Source organism: Echinops telfairi, unplaced genomic scaffold (assembly GCF_000313985.2).
Source record: "Echinops telfairi isolate 266 unplaced genomic scaffold, ASM31398v2 ScPeMD7_7467;HRSCAF=8505_0, whole genome shotgun sequence".
In the NCBI taxonomy this organism is placed as follows: Eukaryota; Metazoa; Chordata; class Mammalia; order Afrosoricida; family Tenrecidae; genus Echinops; species Echinops telfairi.
In genome coordinates, this window is record NW_022111367.1 from 10,432,423 (window position 1) to 10,452,698 (window position 20,276).

Below are 20,276 nucleotides of genomic sequence, written 5' to 3' on the forward strand. Positions count from 1 at the left end.
AACCGATTACAAGGAACTATATGTGACCTCCTCCCTGGGGGATGGACAACAGAGAAGTGGGTAAAGGGAGCTGTCGGACAGGCCAAGATATGACAAAATAACAATTTATAAATTATCAAGGGCTCATCAGGGTGGGGGGAGTGGGGAGGGAGTGGAAAAATGAGGACCTAATGCAGGGCCTTAAGTGGAGAGGAAATGTTTTGAGAATGATGAGGGCAATGAATGCACTAATGCGCTTTATACAATTGATGTATGTATGGATTGTGATAAGAGTTGTATGAGCCCCTAATAAAATGATTTTTTTAAAAAAAAGCAGATCTTTATCTAGATCCAAGGACAATAATGACAAGGAAATAAGATGATCTTGGATTGTATCCTGGACCGGACAAACTGTATTCTTTCGTAGTACTGGTTACGGTGAGGGGATTGGTGAAATTTGAATAAAATACGTGTGTTAGATTATGATTCTTTTATTAATGCTGGTTTTCTCATTTTGATAATTGTACTGTGTTTACATAAGAAAATCTCCCTTGTTTTTAGGAAATATATTGATGTATTTGGAAGCAAATTGGCATTGTGTCTCCAACTTATTCCCAAATGTTTAAAAAAAACAAAACCAGATCACCAGACCCAAGTTAACTTTCTAAGCCATATATATATATATATATATGTATGTTTATGTATATAAATATAAAATATTAAGCAAATAAAATTGGTAAAATTGATAAAATGTTAGTATTTGGGTAACCCAGGACTTCTAGTGATCCTTTGTATTGGTTTTGTAGATTTTCTCTAAGTTCAAAATTTTTCAAAAATAAAAAGCTTAATAGGTGTTGTGACAGTCCTTCATCTCTAGATGTTATATTTTACTCTGATTTTAAGGAATAAAAGCCGAGTTGCATTTACGGCTTTTACTTATTTATCACTCGTTTATCACTCATCTGACTAAAGGGCCGAAGGAATTTTTAAAACTTGTTTTCCTGAAGAACAAATCAGGAAGAACAATTTGCTGGTTTGGTAACTGCTAAATTGGTCAAACGTGCGTGTGTGTTGTACACATACACACTCATTTTTTCCAAACTAGTAGATTGTGAACTTTTGTTATAACAAAGAAAGTCTAAAGCAAAAAATGGAATTTGGTTAGAGTTCATTTTTAAGTCCCCATGAAGTTAGCCTGCTGGCCTCTGTTTGATCCTGGCAGTGTGTGCAGCTAATGTCTGGCCAGTGTTTGGGAACCAGCAGGTAGCCAGGAGAACGCTGCTCCTAGGGGTCCTCTCTCCCATGGCCTGGTCGTGATTTCACATGCAGATGGGACCTTGTGAACTTTTGCAGGGGCCATCCTATATTCCCAATCTAACACTTCCAGGCATCATTTTTATGAGTATGTGATTAAGAATACCCTTGAAGCTATAAACTAACTCTCAAAGAAAACCTCCACTATCTGCTTAGTGTTTAAATAGGATCTGTGTCAACAGACTTGTCTTTCCTGGGACATGGAAAAGAAAGTAAACCAAATTCAAGTGTTATTATTTAAAAGTATGTCAGATATCTCTTGGTAGGCCCATTTGTCATCATTTGATCTTTGATGTTTTATGTATAAAATAATTGTCCGATTATTCCCATTTTGACCTTAGAGCGAATGTACAGGATAAGTTGAAGCACCTGGATTGTGATTTTCTGTCACTGTCCTTTGGCCATTTAGTCCTTAGGGAGGGGAAGAGAACAACCAACCAATTAATGACTTGGTTTTGCATCATCATGTATGATATTTTATTTAAGGAACCTTGAAATGCTTTTATGTACTTAATTGGTTCTTTGAACATCTGCTAGCAAGGTGAAAGAAATTGTGGGAGTCCTTTCGAGCTAGCATTTTCTTAGAATAGCAATATTAGCAATACAGCCTCAGAACCCACAGGAGTGGCTCTACCCACCCTCTAGTGTCTCTATGAGTTGGAATTGACTCAGTGGCAGTGAGTTTGATTTTGGAATGTAACGTGACCAACGCATAGGATCTCCATGTAACCAGTTAGCGGTCCATTGCTTACCCAGTAACACCACTTAGGTAAATGCCACGTGTTGCGATAATGTGTTAGCTTTAGTTGGACCACCAGAAATTTCTTTCCTCATATAAATAAACTTAATTACAAAAACCATTAAAAAAAACCAAACTCAATCATTTTAGTTGTTGAATATGGATTAGGTCCTTATCTGAAGACCAAGGATGAGATATTGTATATTTGTTAAGGACATGTACTATGATAGATCGTTTTCAAGTCATTATATATGATACACTATTCCATTGAATATATGCTATAGAAATAATGATATTTTTTGAATTTTAGATATTCTAAATGTTTAGAAATAGTTTGAATAGACTGAGAATTGATTTTTATGAGTAGTAGAGTAACATCTCTTGAGTTAGGAACAGAGATGCTCAGAATTTTTAGTATGATTTTTTATATGGTTGCTAATGGTTTAGTGTTTTGCTTTGTTGAACACATGGTAACTATGAATTAGAACTGACTCAGTGGCACATCACCACCTCCACACTGATTTAGCATAAAGAGATGCATACAAATATGCCTGGAAGGGTGTATTCAAGCACAAAAATCGGTTAGCTTTTAAGTGAGAAGTCATACTGAAAAGGTATCCTTCCCTCCTCTGTACTTTCTTTTTAAATCATTTTATTGGGGGCTCATACATCTCTTATCACAATACATACATACATCTGTTGTGTCAAGCACATTTGTACATTTGTTGCCATCATCATTTTCCCCCCTCCCCTACCCTCCCTTTCTCACGAACCCCTGATAATTTATAAATTATTATTTTTTCATGTCTTACACTGACCGATGTCTCCCTTAACCCACTTTTCTGTTGTCTGTCCCCCTGGGAGGGGTTTATATGTAGATCATTTTGTTCTGTTCCCCCTTGCTTCCCCCACCTTCCCCCTTCTTCTCCTGGTATCATTACCCTCATTATCGGTCCTGAGGGCTTTATCTGTCCTGGATTCCCTGTGTTTCCAGCTCTTATCTGTACCCATGTACATGCTCTGGTCTAGCCGGATTTGTAAGGTAGAGTTGGGATCATTATAGTGCGGGGGTGGGAAGCATTAAACAATTAGAGGACAGTTGTATGTTTCCTTGGTGCTACACTGACCCTCCTCTGTACTTTCATGGGTTGCATTGTGTCCCTTTCCTCACCCACCATATGTATAACCTGACTAGGCTATGATTCTCAGTGACTTGACATTTATGTAGTAATATAATTTGTCAGTTACATATTGATGTAATCATCCTCCATGATGTGAACTGGTATCATCAGCCAATTAAAGAGAGTTAGTGCCGAATGCCACATCCCTATGGTAACAACGCCTCTTAGGTGGCCTGATTCCATATAAGGAGTTTTCCCGGGCTGTGACTTGTAACACTTTTTGTTTTACAAGAAGTAAAAGGAGAGAAAAGCAAGCTGAGAGGAGGTTCCTCACTACCACTGAAAAAGAAGAGCTGGGAGTCCTCTCAATATATAGTTTGTTAGAATAGGAACAATAGTAGTACGTTAGCGTAGATGTTGGCAAAAGTTTACAGCTAAAAAGAACTAGATAGTCCATATTTTATCTTTGTAGACCATATGGCCTGTTAATAACAGCGCACTGCCATCGACTTGATGCCAACTCATGGTGACCCTATAGGACAGTGTGGAACTACCCTATGAGTTTCTGAGACTATAATTCTTCAGGGCAGTAGAAAGCCCCTGCTTTCTCCTGTGGAGTGACTGGTGAATTTATGCTGCTGACCTTGAATTCATGTCCCAGTGCATAACCACTGTGCCACCAAAGCTCTTCTGTTACTAATACTCTTTTTATAGAATGGAAAGAGCTATAGAAATGTGTAAAGAAATGAGAGTGTGTTTCAATAAAACTTTATTTACAAAAATAAAGCAGACCAAATTTGGCTTATAGGCCATAATTTGTCTACTCTGCTTTATAGGATGAATGCACTATCTAGATATAAATAGTTGTAAAAGTAGATTTGTGGAGCTTCATTCTTACAGAACATGAGATTGGAAGTGAGAGAGGTCAAGGCTGAAGTTTAAGATGCAGTACAATTTTGTCTGATGCTTGTTAGCTACTTAACGACAGGGCCTTTGTTTTTCCTCATAAAAAGATTATAATGTACCTTAGTAAGTGCTTGCCACTGCATTAAAATCTCTTTTGAACATCATGATAATTATGCAGAATAGATTTTATTACCCTCATTATGAGGAAACTAACACTTAGGTTAAACAACTTCCCCCAGAAGAGAGGTTGGTCTGGTAGTTGATCTGGACTGTCTGGTTTTAGAATCTGTACTTTGCTTGCTTTCTATATTTTTTCTTCTAAAAGTGAGGATTTTATGAGTACAGAAACTTTGTTTAACTCAGGATTTCCCAAAGTGGGTGATACCACCTCCCAGATGGCACTGGAATGACCCTGGGGGCACTGCAAATGCAGACACCTATATTTTATCCTGGATTATGGGCTGCAGTACAAAAGTTTTTATTTGCCGGAAAGGTACTGAGTAATATTTTTTCCTGAAAATGGGGTGGTGTCCAAATAAGTTTGGAAACCTATGATCTAACTCTTGCTTTCCCTGGGTTTGAAATCCCTCCTTGTCTCCTTTCATTTCTATTTGAAGCTCACAGTTTGATATATTTTGATATATCAGTGATGACCTATGAAATCATCACCATTATCAAGATGTTGAACATTTCTATTGCTTCCCAAAGTTTTCTCATCTCTTTGTAGCTTACTCTTCCTCTACATGTGTACATGCCAACATGTGATCTGCTTTCTGTTGCTGTAGGTTGGTTTATAGTTTATAAAATGATATATTAATGAGTTCAAAGAGTGTGCATTATTTTTGTCAGGGTTATTTAATTCAGTGTACTTTATTTGTGTTAAAATATATATCACAAAACCTGCTTGTAGTATTAAATTAAAAGTGGTTATAGGGGGATGAGGGGCCAGCCCCCACCGCTAATACTACTACTACCCACGGGTTCAGTAAGTACAGTTGTACGGTTGAGATATATAAGTATTATATTAAAGTCATCGAGAGCATAAGAGATAATACAATAATACAGTCAGACATATTACATGGTAGCATTGCTCACCTCCGCCCCGCTTGGTGGTCCTCGTGGGGGGAACCCGGCTGCCAGAGCAGGAGCCGCCTCCCTCGCGGGAGCTGCCCTCTCTTCCACCGCCCTCATGGGAGCAGCCCCTCACGGGAAGCAGCCCTCCTTCCTCAGCCGCCCTCTGCCAGCCACCTTCCGAGAACCAGGGGGCCTCCTCATTTATTGCTAACCATGCATCATATTACTTTAGGGGGATACATCACAGCATCATGCATCACAGAGAGGGGCAATACAATTCACAACAACCTGCGTTGTTGTAACAGGCAATACAAGCAACAGGAGGGGGATGGTCTTTGGGCACTGCTTCAAGGAAACAATAATAGAAAGGAATGTGCCCTATTTGGGGTGAGTCAGACTATACAGTCTGGCTGCTCTAGATGGCTGATGTTAACGAGAATAACCTCTGACCTATTTTCACTGCCTAAAGAACAGTCAGTCTCAAGCTAAGTCTGGCATATATTTTGGGGAGACAACTTAAGAGAAATCCTTCTGTTCCCCACACCTGCTGTTGCAACCAGTCTAAAGTGTGCAACTCAGTGAGAATCACATTCAGCATACTTAATTTGAGATCCATCCCTGTTGCATCTACTAGCCATTCATTTCTTGCCATGGATGAGTAGTCTTTCACTGTATAGAAAGACCACATTTTCTTTATGCCTTCACCTATTGATGGGTATTCAGTTTGTTTCCAGTTTTTGTTTTATCGGTAATAAAGCTACTATGTATAATGTCTTTGTGTGTACCTACGAAGGGGTACCCCCAAAAAACTGGAAAAAAGCTCCACTAGACAGAGCTTTTGTAGTTCGTACTTTTCCCACTGGGTGAGCAACAAGCAACTTGCTCTGAGTTAGTGCATCCAGTGGCATTGCCTGGGAAGGTTACGAATTTTTTCGTACAAGAAATTTCACTTGAACCTTATTTTTTGTAATGGCCAATTTAAAAGAACAGTTTGAGGCTGGGAAATTTTGTTTCCTGCTTGGGGAAAAATGCTGCAGAAACTGTTGTGATGTTGACCACAGCTTATAAGGACAGTGTTATAGGAAAACTCAAATGTACGAGTGGTTTTCTTGTTTGAAAAAGGTGAAATGTCGATTGATGTCTGTCAACTTCCCGAGCGGATGAAAATGTCAACATTTGTGCACTTGTGCTTGAAGATCTATGGCGGACCAGTGAAGAGATGGGGAAGTTATCTGGACTATCTTGGAGCTTGGTTCAGAGAATTTTAACAGAAAATTTGGGAATGAGAAGGGTCGCTGAGAAACTTGTGCCTTGGGTTTTGACTGACCAGCAAAAAAGAGCTTTGAGTGGAAACATGTTATTCTTACAACCCTGAAAACAAACTTCAATCAAGCCAGTGGAAGATGCCATTGTCACCTCACCCAAGAAAAGCTCATCAATTGAAATCCAAGATCACGATGATACTAATTTGTTTTTTGGATGTGAGAGGGATAGTGCATTGGGAGTTTGTTCTACCAGGTCAGACTGTTAATCAACCTTTCTATTTAGAGGTTCTGAAAAGATTGCATAACAGTGTGTGCCCAAAAAAGCCTGATTGGTGGCAGACTGGAGCCTGGTTTTGCCACCACGACAATGCACCAGCTCATGCAGCCATCTCACTGCACCAGTTTTGGGCAAAAAACAGCATGCATCTTTTGCCCCACACACCTTACTCACTTAACTTCGCTCTTTGCAACTTCTTTTTTTTCTTTCCACAAATGAAGAGGGACATGAAAGGACAGCGATTTGAGGATGTATAAGAGGTGAAGACAAAACAAAACAAAACGAAGTGCTGTCAACTATCCAAACATGAGTTTGAAAAATGTTTCCAAGAATGGAATCACAGATTTGACAAATGTATTCAGTGTAATGGAGAGTACTTTGAAGGTTGTATTGTAAAAAAATTAAATACATAGCCTGGTGAGGGTGGGGGGTGGATTCTGAGTTTGGGGGGGTACCCACGCGTATGTTTTCATTTAATTTGGGTAAATACTTAAGAGTGAAATGACTTGGTCAAATAACGAGTGCTTAATTTTTAAAGAAACTGCCAAACTCTTCCAAAGTGATTGTATCAGTTTATGTTTCCACCATAGTTTATAACAACTATTGTTCCACATCTTCATCGTCATTTGATATAAGCAGTCCTTTTACTTTTAAGCACTTAAATTGCTGAGTAAGAATCTTAATGTATTTTGTTAAGAGAATTACTACAAGAGGTGGACTTAACTAATATTTATTTATTTATTTATAATGTAGGAGGTTAAAAGGCCACATGTGAGGTACTAGTTCTGAGGGAAAGCGCTTCCTGTCTGCTCCAGGAACATCCTTGTTTAGCTTCCGTAGCCAGCCATCCTGGGAGTTCCTGAGCTTGTGGAACTGCCTGTCCCCTTCATCTTCCGGTGGTGCTGGTTTTCCTGTCCTACCTGTCTTCTGAGCCTAATCTGATCTTTTCTGTCTCAAACATAATTGGTTTAAGACACCCCGTACCTGGATATACCTTATTAAAACAAGAGGAACTCTTCCCAAATGGTATTAGATCCACAGGTATATGGTTTAGGATTTATAAAGCATCGTTTGGGGGCCACAATTCAACCAAAACAATATTGAGCATCTTTTCATGTGCTAACTAGCCATTTCTTTGTCTTCATTTTTAAAATGCATGTTCAAATATTTTGACCTTTTGTTGGCTTGCAAGTGTTCTTTATTTTATTTAGTTTTAAAAATAATTTTTTGGGGGGCTCTTACAGCTCTTATAACATTCCATACATCAATTGTATGAAGCATATTTGTACATATGTTGCCATCATCATTTTCTAAACATTTATTTTCTGTTTGAGCCCTTGGTATCTGAGTTAGTTAATTGTGCCAACCTGGCCGATAATCACATGTGGGGCTAATTGAAAGGCGGAGGGATAAATGGGTGGTGAGCCTCGCCTTTCTGGTTCTCGGGTCTCTTGTTTTGTAATGGTTGCACCGGGTGCAGCTGCCTTAGCAGTTCCCTGCTTCAGCTTGAAAGATTGACTTCCTACAAGAAATCCCCAAGGAGAAGCTACATGGACCTATCCTGATGCAGCCCTGGGTGCTGGAGCAGCCGTGTGGAGACCCCTGCTAGTGCTGAGATGCTTGTTTGTTCACTGACTCAGCTTTCCTCCTGCAGTTGGCATCATTGCCTTTGTTTTGTGAGGTGGAGGACTTTGTGGACTGGTGTTGGGTTAATGGGTTAATGGGTTAATGTTGGACTTGTGGGCTTGGGCAGCATTGGGTTGGGATGTTTTCGTGATGCACATTTTCTTTACATAAAACTCTCTCTTATACATGAGTTGCTGTGGATTTGTTTCTCCAAAGTACCCAGACTATTACAGTATCAGCTTCTCTTTTTCCCTCCCTCCCTCCCTCATGACCCCTTGATAAATTATAAATTATTATTGTTTTTATATCTTACACCAACGCTGTCTCCTTCAACCATGTTTTTATTCTATGTCCCCCTGAGGGGGTGGTATTAATGCATCAATCATTGCAATCAGTTTGTTCTTCCTCCCCTATGGCCCCCCTCCCCCTCCCCTCCTGGTATTGCTGTCCCATTTCTATTCCTGGGGGGTTTATCTGAACAAGTATACATGCTCCGGTCTAGCCAAACCTGAAAGGCAGGACTGGGGTCATGATAGTGGGGGGTGAGGAAGCCTCCAAGAATCATAAGAATATTGTGTGTTTCATCAGTGGTATACTGCACCCTGGATGACTCGTCCCTTCCTTGTGACCCTTCTGTGAGGTGAAGTCCTATTGTATACAGATGGGTTTTGGGTCTCTGCTCCAACCCCCTCTTCACAAAAATGTTTTTTTGTTTGTTTGTTTTGAGTCTTCTGATACCTGATACTTAATCCTGTCGACACCTCAGGATCACACAGGCCAGTGCGCTTCTTCCATGTGGGCTTGTTGCTTCTCTGCTAGATGGCCGCTTGCTTAACTTCAATCCATTTAAGACCCCAGACGCTATATCTTTTGATAACCGGGCACCATCAGTTTTCTTCACCACATTTGCTTATGCACCCATTTTGTCTTCAGGGTCAGCATCGCAGAATGACAGGTAGCTAGAACAAAGTGTTCGTGCATTGAGGGTGGGCTTGAGCAGAGGCCCAAAGTCTATTCACTTCCCAATATATTATCATATAAATATATGCACACAGGCTAATACCTCTATTTTAATGAATTAATATATTTACATAAGTGCACACCTATGTTTAAACCTCTATCCATAGCTTTGCTTCCTAGATCTTTCCTCTGTTTCCTTTTACCTGACTCCTACCCCACCATCACACTCACCCGTCTCTCAGCTAGATTACTGTTCCTCCAACACCACCAGCATCTCTACGTCCTCATCATTGTTTGCGAGTGTTCTTTTTAGGAAGAACTTTTAAAAATTTAGTGGAAAAATGAATAAAAAAATAATGGAGATTTCCCCAAAACCTTTTGAAGCTCCTTCAATATGTTCTTGTGTTCTTTCTCATTCTCAATCTCTATTTTATGAGGTTCTATAATTCATTTCAATAGCCACATAGACCTCACAGACAGTGCTCATAATAATAGGGTTTATTTAGGATGTTAGCAGATTACAATGCAGGTGAGAAATGCTAGGACACTGTTATTTAGTCAGATATGTTACAAAGTTCTTTCAGGGCCGCTAATAAATGCCTAAAGTGTGTGCCACTCTGCTGTCAACCTCAACCTGAAGGCCTTCATCCCAAGCTCCAGGGGCCTCCAACCACACTCTCTGGTGAAGTGCCCAGAGACACGCCCCTCCAGTAAGCCTCCACCGGAAGGCTCTCAACTCTACCTGTGTAGGATAGGTAGGGCAACTCCCTCAAGTAAGGTCCCAGAGGAAACTCCCTCCAGAAACCGCTTTCTTGCCCATCTTCTTTACTTGCTCTGTGGGCTAGGAAGTCTACCACTGCGACTCATGCTCTGGTTCTGGTTCCGGTTCTGCTGCTGCGACTGCTCTGCTAACTCCTCAGGTGGAAAAGCAGTTCTCTAGGATCAAGAAAGTCCACTGTGCAGGGATCTCAGGTCCAGAGGACACATTCCACTCCTGGCTCTTGCTGGTAGTAAGAGCCCCCTCCTGCTTCTCATTTTTATACTTAGTAGGATGTAATCGTAATAAAGCCTATTAACAAGCGATCACAGGTGAATCCTGTCACAGTCTTGCTCCACCTTCGCTGACCCAGCCCCCTGCAGGGAAAGGTGGTTTGGGGGAAGCTAGAGGCTCTGGCTAGAAGAGCCACATTAAGAATTTGCTGCCCTGTCATTCCAGGTGGAGGTTACTTGTCCAACACACGTGGTGTATTTTTCTTAGTCTTTGACTTGCCTTTTTTAAAAAATCACTTTATTAGGGGCTCATACAACTCTTATCACAATCCATACATACATCAATTGTGTAAAGCACATTTGTACATTCATTGCCCTCATCATTCTCAAAACATTTGCTCTCCACTTAAGTCTCTGGTATCAGGTCCTCATTTTTTCCCCTCCCTCTCCACTCCCCTCTCTCTCACAAGCCATTTCATTGCCCTAAATATATTCTTTGAGGAGAAGATGTTTTCAATTGTGATGCGGAATAATTAGACTATTTTCTTTAGTTATTCCTGGTGTTTAAATACTACCTAAAGACCTAATGTGTGTGTGTGTGTGTTTAGAAGTCTTACAGTTTTAGGGTTTACATTAAATATTCTTCTGATCCAATGTAATTTTTGTGTATGGGTGTTAGGTTTGAGGCTCAGTTCCCCTCAGTGGGTATCCAGTTGTTCTACCATTATTATTTAAAAAGGCATTTATTATCCTTATTCAACTGCCAGGAAAAGCTTAAGCTCTTCAAGTTTATATTTAATGATTTAGTGTTACTGGAATTCCAGATAACATATTATTTGAAACCATGGAGCTAAATCATATGGCATAGTTCTTTCTAGATTGTAGAATATTTATGGTGAAGCTCCAGATTATAAGAATTGGATTTTCAACTTACTCATTGTTCTCCAACTGATCAGATATCATTTTCTTTTTAGGTGTTACACATAATATTTCTTTACTTCGAGAGGTGATAATCCACTCACGCTTCATACAAGGGGACATCAACACTAAATTTCTTTCCGAAGTATATCCTGATGGCTTTAAAGGTTTGTGTATGTTGAGAGTATTTTAATGTATTAAAATTATTTGCACACTTTATCATAGGAGTGAAATTGTATATATGTATATGTATATTTTATACGTGTGACATATAAGGAAATTAAAGTCTTTGACCTGAATTTTATTCATTAATAGATTTAAGGCATTATTGACTGTTGACGTTGATAACTTTGAATATTTCTGAGTGAGTATTTCATTTCAGACAAAGAATAAGTAGAAAATCGTCAAAGAGATAGGTTGAAGGGATGGGAGTAGCTTTGCTATCAGATAGAGGGCATTGGAAAGTGAACGAATATAGATATAACTAACTCTAACTCACTGTCATTGAGTTCATGTTGAAAGAGTAGAATTGCCCCTGTGAGTTTCTGAGACTGTTTATGGGACTAGAAAACCCTGTCTTTCTCCCTTGGAGTGATTGATGGTTTCGAACTGCTGACCTTGTGAATCACAGCCCTACTCATATCCACTAGGCCACCACGCCTCCTAATGCAGATGCAGTTAGGTTAAATTTTAACATGTTATTATTTATTCTCCCTTTGACCCATTTTAAATTTGTTCCAGTTTTTATTACTTTCTGCTTTCTTTTCTATTGAGTTTTTTTCCATTTAAATTTTGTTAATATTTTTCTTTATATGAGATCTGGGATAGGTAAGTTTATAGAGACAGAAACTGGATTCATAGTTTTGTAGGGTTATGGCAAAACTGGATTCATAGTTTTGTAGGGTTATGGCAGATTGTGTGTGTGTGTGCGTGCATATGTGTGTGGTGGGGATGAGGAGATAACTATAATGAGTACAAGGAAGGTGGAAATGTTCTAAAATTGTGACGATGATTGTACAACTATTTAATATGCTTCAATTTTTGAATTGTATGATAAGCGAATAAAACTGTTAGACTTTTTAAAAAGAAAGATGGGTTGAGATCGTTGCTGCAATAGTGCTCAATAGAGTAACGGATGGGAAAGTGGCACAGGACAGGCCCTGCTTTGCTGTCTTACATATAAGGATAGCGTTTGGGTCTGCTGTACCTGTGGACAGAACTGACTCAGCAGCTCCCACCACCACCACCACCAGCAGTAAGATCATGAATCTGAGAGCCTGTTATTATTTTGAGTGAGGAATTCAATCAGATGAAATATTCCCAAAGTTCATTGGTTTGGGGCAGTGCATTTGGACAGAATATTAGCCTATCTGGTTTTCTGATTTCTGAGAGTCCATTCAGATTTGTATCCCTACTGAAATCAATAGATGCAGGAACTATTTGGAAACCCATAGACACAGTCCTTTTGGGTTGATATGAGTCAGTATTAACTCAGTGAGTTTGAGTTTTTAAAAATTCATTTCATGATAAACTATGTCTCATGAAAAATCGCTCTTTAAAAAAAACAACTCAGAAAAGTAGATGTTCCCCTATCAATAAAAATGATAATGGCTAAGGAAGGGCTGCTTTCAATTTTGAAAAATGACACTTTGGACTAATGAAAGAATGAAATGTGAAATGCCACCCCTGATTTGAATCCTTTGTACCTGTGGTTGTTAGTTGCCATGAGTCATGTGGGCTCACCGAGACTGCTGTGTGCAGAGGAGAAGCGTTCCATAGGGATTTCAAGGCAGTGACTTTCAGAAGCAGATCTGTAAGCCTGCCCTTCAAAGTACTACTTGGTGGGCTAACTTCAATAGGAGTCAAAAACTGAGCCATGCTACCTAGGGACTCTATTTTATGATTGTTGTTCTCAGGTGCCATTGAATCAGTTCCGCTCACAGCGACCATTTATGCAACAAAAGGAAATACTACCTGGTCCTGCACTATCCTCACATGGTTATATGTGTGCCCATTGTTGCATCCACTGCAAATCCGTCCCCTTATTTTAATTTATATTTACTTTATTTTATGAGTACATATATACTATTTTTAAAAAAGGCAAAGTTATCAGTGAGTGTTTCCTATTGAAAAATTGTTCATCCAGTGAAAAGTAGAAGAGTACTGAAAACATGATTAAGATGTGATATTAAGAAACCTATAGTATTTGCCTCCAGCTCAACAGAAATGTTATTTTGCAGCCACTATATATTGTATATACTCGAATATCAGCCGACCCGAATATCAGCCAAAGCACCTAATTTTACCACAAAAACTGCATTAAATATGTGTGATATCCTGGCCTTTCCAAGCCTTGAGGACAATATCCCTGCTCAGAGAAGCCAATGCACAGAGAGGACCATAGGGCCGGCCCCACTGTGAGACACAACATCCCTCACTGACTCATAGCCCTACATGGGACAATACTGGAGACACAGTGTGGGAATTGCACCTAATCTCACCCCACTACACCTAGGCAAAACACTAAGGGTGTGTAAGAGAACAGCAAGTGGAGCAGAACAAGGAAGTCCTGAGGGAGTACCAAAAATAGACTTTGGGGCCAGGGTGTGGCACCCATTCAGACTCCACTGGAAAACACCCCTAAAGGCCAGTGGGCAGATCTTGAACTGTTTACAGGCTTTTCTTTTTTGTGTCATTGGTTTGTTGTTGTTGTTTTCTTTTGTTGCTATGTTTTGCTCTGTCTTGTTTTTGTGCATATTATTATCTCTGCAGGTCTGTCTAGATAAGATAGGCTGGATGAACAATCTGGAGGAGAAAACAGCGGGACCATCAGTTCCGGGGGACACGGGAAGGGGGAAGTAGGGAAAGGAAGTGGTGTTGACCATCCCAGGGACAAGGGAACAACAAGTGATCCAAAATTGGTGGCAAGGAGGGTGTAAGAGGCCTGGTAGGCCTTGATCAAGGGTAATATAACTGAGAGGAGTTACTGAAACCCAAATGCAGGCTGAGCATGATAGTGGGTGTATTAGTCTAGGTACTTTGGAGAAACAAATCCACAGTGACTCATGATTAAGAGTTTTATGTAAAGAAAAGGTGCATCACGAAAACATCCCAACCCAATGCTGCCCAAGCCCACAAGTCCAACATTAACCCATTAACCCAACACCAGTCCACAAAGTCCTCCACCTCACAAAACAAAGGCAATGATGCCAACTGCAGGAGGAAAGCTGAGTCCGTGAATGTGTAAGCATCTCAGCACTGACAAGGGTCTCCACACGGCTGCTCCAGCACCCAGGGCTGCATCGGGATAGATCCATGCGGCTTCTCCTTGGGGATGTCTTGTAGGAAGTCAATCTTGCAAGCTGAAGCAGGGAACTGCTAAGGCAGCTGCACCCGATACAACCATCACAAAACAAGAGACCCGAGAACTAGAAAGGCGAGACTTCACCACCCATTTATCCCTCCGCCTTTCAACCAGCACCACATGTGATTATCGGCCAGGCTGGCACAATCAACTAACTCAGTGGGACTAGAGGAAAGTAAAAGGAAATAGAGGAAAGAACTAGGAGGCAAAGGGCATTTATAGAGGCCTAAATACAGGCATGGGGAGTTCAGGTTCAGAAAAAAAATAAAATAAATACAGGCATGTACATATGTAAATATATTTATATATGATGTTGGGGAAATAGATCTGTGTGTGTATATATATATAGGTTTAGTATTAAGGTAGCAGATGGACATTGGGCCTCCACTCAAGTACTACCTCAATGCAAGAACACTTTGTTCTATTAAACTGGCATTCCATGACGCTCACTTTCCTGACACAATTGCTGAAGACAAATGTGTGAATAAGCCAATGTGGTGAAGAAAGCTGATGGTGCATGGCTATCAAAGGATATGGCATCTGGGGTCTTAAAGGCTTGAAGATAAACAAGCGGCCATCTAGCTCAGAAGCAACAAAGCCCACATGGAAGAAGCACACCAGCCTGTATGATTACAAGGTGTCGAAGGGATCAGGTATCAGACATCAAAGAACAAAAACTCATATCATTGTGAATGAGGGAGAATGCGTAGTGGGGACCCAAAGCCCATCTGTAGGCAACTGGACATCCCCTTACAGAAGGGTTGTTGGGAAAAGATGAGACAGTCAGGGTGCAGTGTAGTAATGATGAAACATACAACTTATCTTTAGTTCTTTAATGCTTCTTTCCCCCCACTATCATGATCCCAATTCTACTTTACAAATCTGGCTAGACCAGAGAATGTACAGTGGTACAGAGAGGAATGGGAAACACAAGGATTCCAGGACTGATGAACCCTTCAGGAACAGTGATTAGAGTGGGGATACCAGGAAGATGGAGGGAAGGTGAGGTAGAAAGGGGGAACCGATTACAAGGATCTACATATAACCCCTTCCCTGGGGGACGGACAACAGAAAAGTGGGTGAAGGGAGACGTTGGACAGTGTAAGACATGACAAAATAATAATAACTTATAAACTATCAAGGGTTCATGAGGGAGAGGTTGGGAAGGAGGGGGAAATAATGAAGAGCTGATACAAGGGCTCAAGTTGAAAGCAAATGTTTTGAGAATGATGATGGCAGCAAATGTACAAATGTGCTTGACACAATGGATGGATGTATAGATTGTGTTAAGAGCTGTACAAGCCCCTAATAAAATGATTTCAGAAAATGTGCTGAAAAACTCGTCTTATACACAAATATATATACGGTACATTTCTATACTTAATGGACTTGGGAATATATGAGGGGGCTTCAAAAGTTCATGCAAACATTATATTATCTCTTAGTTCCATTTTTCCACAAAATTTTTGGAGTTCCCTCATATGAAGACTAGATACTCCCTTATATGTTTCAAATGGTTCCTATAACTATTTCAAGTGTTTTAATGTATGAAGTGACTTGTGTAGTCCTATTAGGAGTTACACATAGACTAAAGGGTCCCTGGTGGTCCTGGTGAGTAAGCATTGGACTGCAAACCAGGAGGTCAGCAGTTCTGTTCTTGTAAAGATTTGCAAATCCTTGAAACCCCTATATAGGGTTGGTGTAAGTTGGAATTGGACTTGATGGCTTCTCGTTTGTTTTTTGGTGGTGGTTGTTTTTGGTTTTTGTTTTAATAGGGACTAAGGTCAGAGTAAGAGACGATAGTGGCGTAGTACTTACAAGTTGTGCTGTGACCTAAACAGTCTGGAGTTTGAAACCATGGGAGCAGAAAGAGGAACAGTCTCAGAAACTAGTAGGGCACTTCTACCCTGTCGTATGGGTTGCATGATTTGGCATCAATTCCATGGACGTGAGTTTGATTTTGGTTTGTAAGGCCAACTTTATATGGCATTATATGGCATTTACAGAGCACTTTCTCACCTTATAATTTGTAATACATGGTTTCCCTATGGCCTATTAAAGGTGACAGATTAGAACGCTCTTTCAAATGCTAGTGTTAGAGAGTTTTATCATTGGTTCCCAGGGAAATGAAGAATGTCTTCAATTTTTTATCTAAAATGAATCCTAATGAAATATCAAGTTCTTTATTATGAATTTTTGGGTTACTAAAAATATGAAATAAAATTCTATCTTAATGTGATTGAAATTTTATATATATATATTTTTTCCTATAGCTCTTTTTAAAAAAAAAATCATTTTATTGGGGGGCTCTTACAGTTCGTATAACAATCCATACATCAATTGTATCACTCACATTTGTGAATATGTTGCCATCATTTTCAAAGCATTTTCTTTCTACTTGAGCCCTTGGTATCAGCTCCTATTTCCCCCCTCCCTTTCCTACCTTTGTAAACCCTTGATAAATTATAAATTATTGTTATTTTCATATCATAGCATCTGCTGTATCCTTTCACCCACGCTTCCATTGTTCATCCCCCTGGGGGGGTTGGCTATACTTTGATCATTGCGATCAGTTCCCATTTTCTCCTCCTTCTCCCCATCTTTCCCCTACCTACCCTCATGGTATCTCCATTCCCATTACTGTTCCTGAGGGGTTCATCTGTCCTGAATTCCTTTTGTCGAGGGCTCTTATCTATACCAATGTACATGTTCCGATCTAGCTGGGTTTGTAATGTAGAAATGGGGTCATGATAGTGTGTGTGGCGGGGTGCACACATTAAAGAACTAGAGCAGTGGTTCTCAACCTTCCTAATGCCGCGACCCTTTAATACAGGGTGGTGTATTAAAGGGTTGTGGTGAAACCCCCCAACCATAACATTATTTTCGTTGCTACAGTAGTAATTTTACTACTGTTATGAATCGGGTGACCCTTGCGAAAGGGTTCTTTGACTCCCAAAGGGGTCACGACCCACTGGTTGAGAACTGCTGAACTAGAGGAATGTTTTTAGTGCTATAGTACACCCTGGCTGACTCGTTCCTTCCTTGTGACCCTTCTGTGAGGGGATGTCCAATCATCTATAGATGGGCTTTGGGTCTCCACTCCAACCCCCATTCACATTGATATGATTCTTTGTTTTGGCTCTTCCGATGCCTGATACCTGATCCTGTTGACACCTCATGATCATACATGTTGGTGGGCTTTGTTGCTTCCGTGGTAGATGGCTGCTTATTTAACTTCAAACCTTTAAGACCTCAGATGCCATATTGTCTGAAAGCTGGGCCCATTAGCTGTCTTCACCACATTTACTTATGCACCCATTTTGTCTTCAGCAATCATGTCAGGAAGGTGAGCATCACAGAATGCCAGCTTATTAAAACAGAGTTCTTGTGTTGAGGGAGAGCTTGAGTATAGGTCCAATGTCCAACTGCTACCTTGATATTTAACATATAAATATATGTGCATAGACCTATACCGCTATTGTGTATTAATATATTTACATATACTCATGCATATATATGTGTGTGTGTGTGTGTGTGTATATACACACACACACCTCTATAAATTTCTTTTGCCTTCTAATTCTTTCCTCTATTTCTTTTTACTTTTCTCTTGATCTTGTATCATGTTCGATCATCGTTTGGCTATCCATAATTCCTCTTTATTACATTGCACTTGTTCAAATCCCACCAGGTATTCTATGCCCTCATCATCATCAATTTTAGATCTCTTGTTGTTTCCTTGTCCCTGAGTTTGGTGGCTCTCTCCTTCCTTTCCCCCACCTCCCCTTCACCCCTGTCCCCCTCAGAACTGTTGGTCCTGTTGTTTTCTCCTTGGGATTGATTATCCTGTCTATCTTGTATAGACATAGGGGAAAAAAGAGAGAGAGAGGAAAAAAAAAAGGAAAAGAAAAACCCAACCACCTATAAGTAATTCCAGGCCTGTCTGCTGACCCTTATGGATGTTTTTCTTTTCTTTTTTTAATGACTGTTTTTCAATCAGCTCTGATGAGGTACCAAGCCCTGCCCCCACTAGTCAGAAGTCTATTTTCAGGATTCCTTAGAAACTTCATTGCTTTGCTCCCCTTGCTGCTTTGTGGCACTCCCTTCATGCTTCACCCTTGTGTGGGGGGTGGGGGGTGGGTGGGGGGGAAGTGGTCAGACAGGGCACAATTCCCGCACTGCGTCTCCAGTGCTGTCCTGTGTAGTGCTGTGGGTCAGTGCAGGGGCATTGTGTTTCATGGTGGGGCCGGCCTTACAGTCCTCTCTGTGCATTGACTGCTCCGTAGGAATGTCATCCTGGAGGCTTGTTGGTCCAGGATGCAGTCCTCTCTCTCCCTCTTAGTTTGTTCCGTTGTGGTCTGAGCAGACCTGCCACTTTCCCCAGGCTGCCTTCTCTGCTGGCCTCTGTAGTGCATTTTTCTGAAGAGGGGTGAAATTTTATATTTATGTGATTATTTCACTAATATCTCTTGATTTCATGAAGCCAAAAAATAATTATGTTGTTGCACTTTATTTTGAGCATCTAAAACTTAATAGATACAAAGTAATTATTTGTTATTAGTTACAAAAGTTTTGTAGTATTTATGAAAAGGGATTATCTGGGATATTTAAAATTATCTATGATATATGAGGGGGTACCCCCTAAAAATAAAAACTGGGATTTTTTCCCCCAAAGCTTTGTATTTAAATTTTTTTACAAAACAATATTATCACCTCAAAGTACTCTCCATTACACAGAATACATTGTCAAATCTGCGATTCCATTCTTGGAAACATTTTTCAGAGTCATCTGCTTGGATGGCTGACAGCACTTCCCTCGTTTTTTTCTTCCCTTCTTCTTCATCATCAAATTGCTGTCCTTTCATGTCCCTCTTCATTTGAGGAAGCAAAAAGAAGTCGTGTGGGTTGGGGTCAGGTGAGTAAGGTGTGTGGGGCAAGAGAGGTGTGCTGATTTTGCCAAAAATTGTCTCACTGAGATGACTGTGTGAGCCGGTGCTTTGTTGTGGTGACAAAACCAGTCCCCTGTCTGCCACAATCAGACCTTTTTTGTTGCACACTGTTACCAGTCTTTTTAGAAGCTGTAAATAGAAAGCATGATTAACAGTCTGACACCATGGAATGAACTCCAAATGCACTATAAGTCGACATTTTCGATCGTTCAAGAAGTTGACAGATATCCAGAGTGAGGTTCATCAATAGACATTTCACCTTTTTTGAAATGAGTAAACCACTCCTACACTTGAGTTTTTACCATTGCACTGTCCTTGTAAACTGTGTTCAACATCACAACAGTTTCTGTGGCATTTTTTCCAAGCAATAAACAAAATTTCACAGCTGCACGCTGTTCTCTTAAATCAGCCATCACAAAAAATGAGGTTGGAGTGGCAGTGTTTTTACGAAAAAAAATTCACTGTGATGAGAGAGAACCTTCCCACGGGATGCCACTGGGTGCACTAACTCAGAGCAAGTGCTTGATGCTTGCCTAGTGGGAAAAAATTTATACTATGAAAGCTCTGCCCAGCGGAATTTTTTCGTGTGGTGTGTGTGTGTGTGTGTGTGTGTGTGTGTGTGTGTGTATGTAACCCCTTGTACCTAGGTGACAAATTTACTCTATTATTGACCTAATATTTTGGCCTTTTAAAAGCTTTTATTAAAAGATGAAATAAATTGTAAAATGGACTCTTGGGATAGCCATGTGATTTTACCTTAGGTTTGCTTATGCTACTGTGAGGATTGTACAGTA

The 20,276-nt window shown here is 40.2% G+C and overlaps 1 protein-coding gene across 1 annotated transcript in view; it reads left to right on the forward strand.

Annotated features, from left to right (window-relative positions):
• The window catches only part of PCCA (propionyl-CoA carboxylase subunit alpha), a 427,069-nt gene that overhangs the window by 211,433 nt on the left and 195,360 nt on the right, over positions 1-20,276 (forward strand). Inside the window, exon 17 of the mRNA XM_004704279.2 lies at positions 11,226-11,336. Coding sequence (XP_004704336.1) covers positions 11,226-11,336 — 111 coding nt within the window. The remainder of the gene's footprint in view (positions 1-11,225; positions 11,337-20,276) is intronic.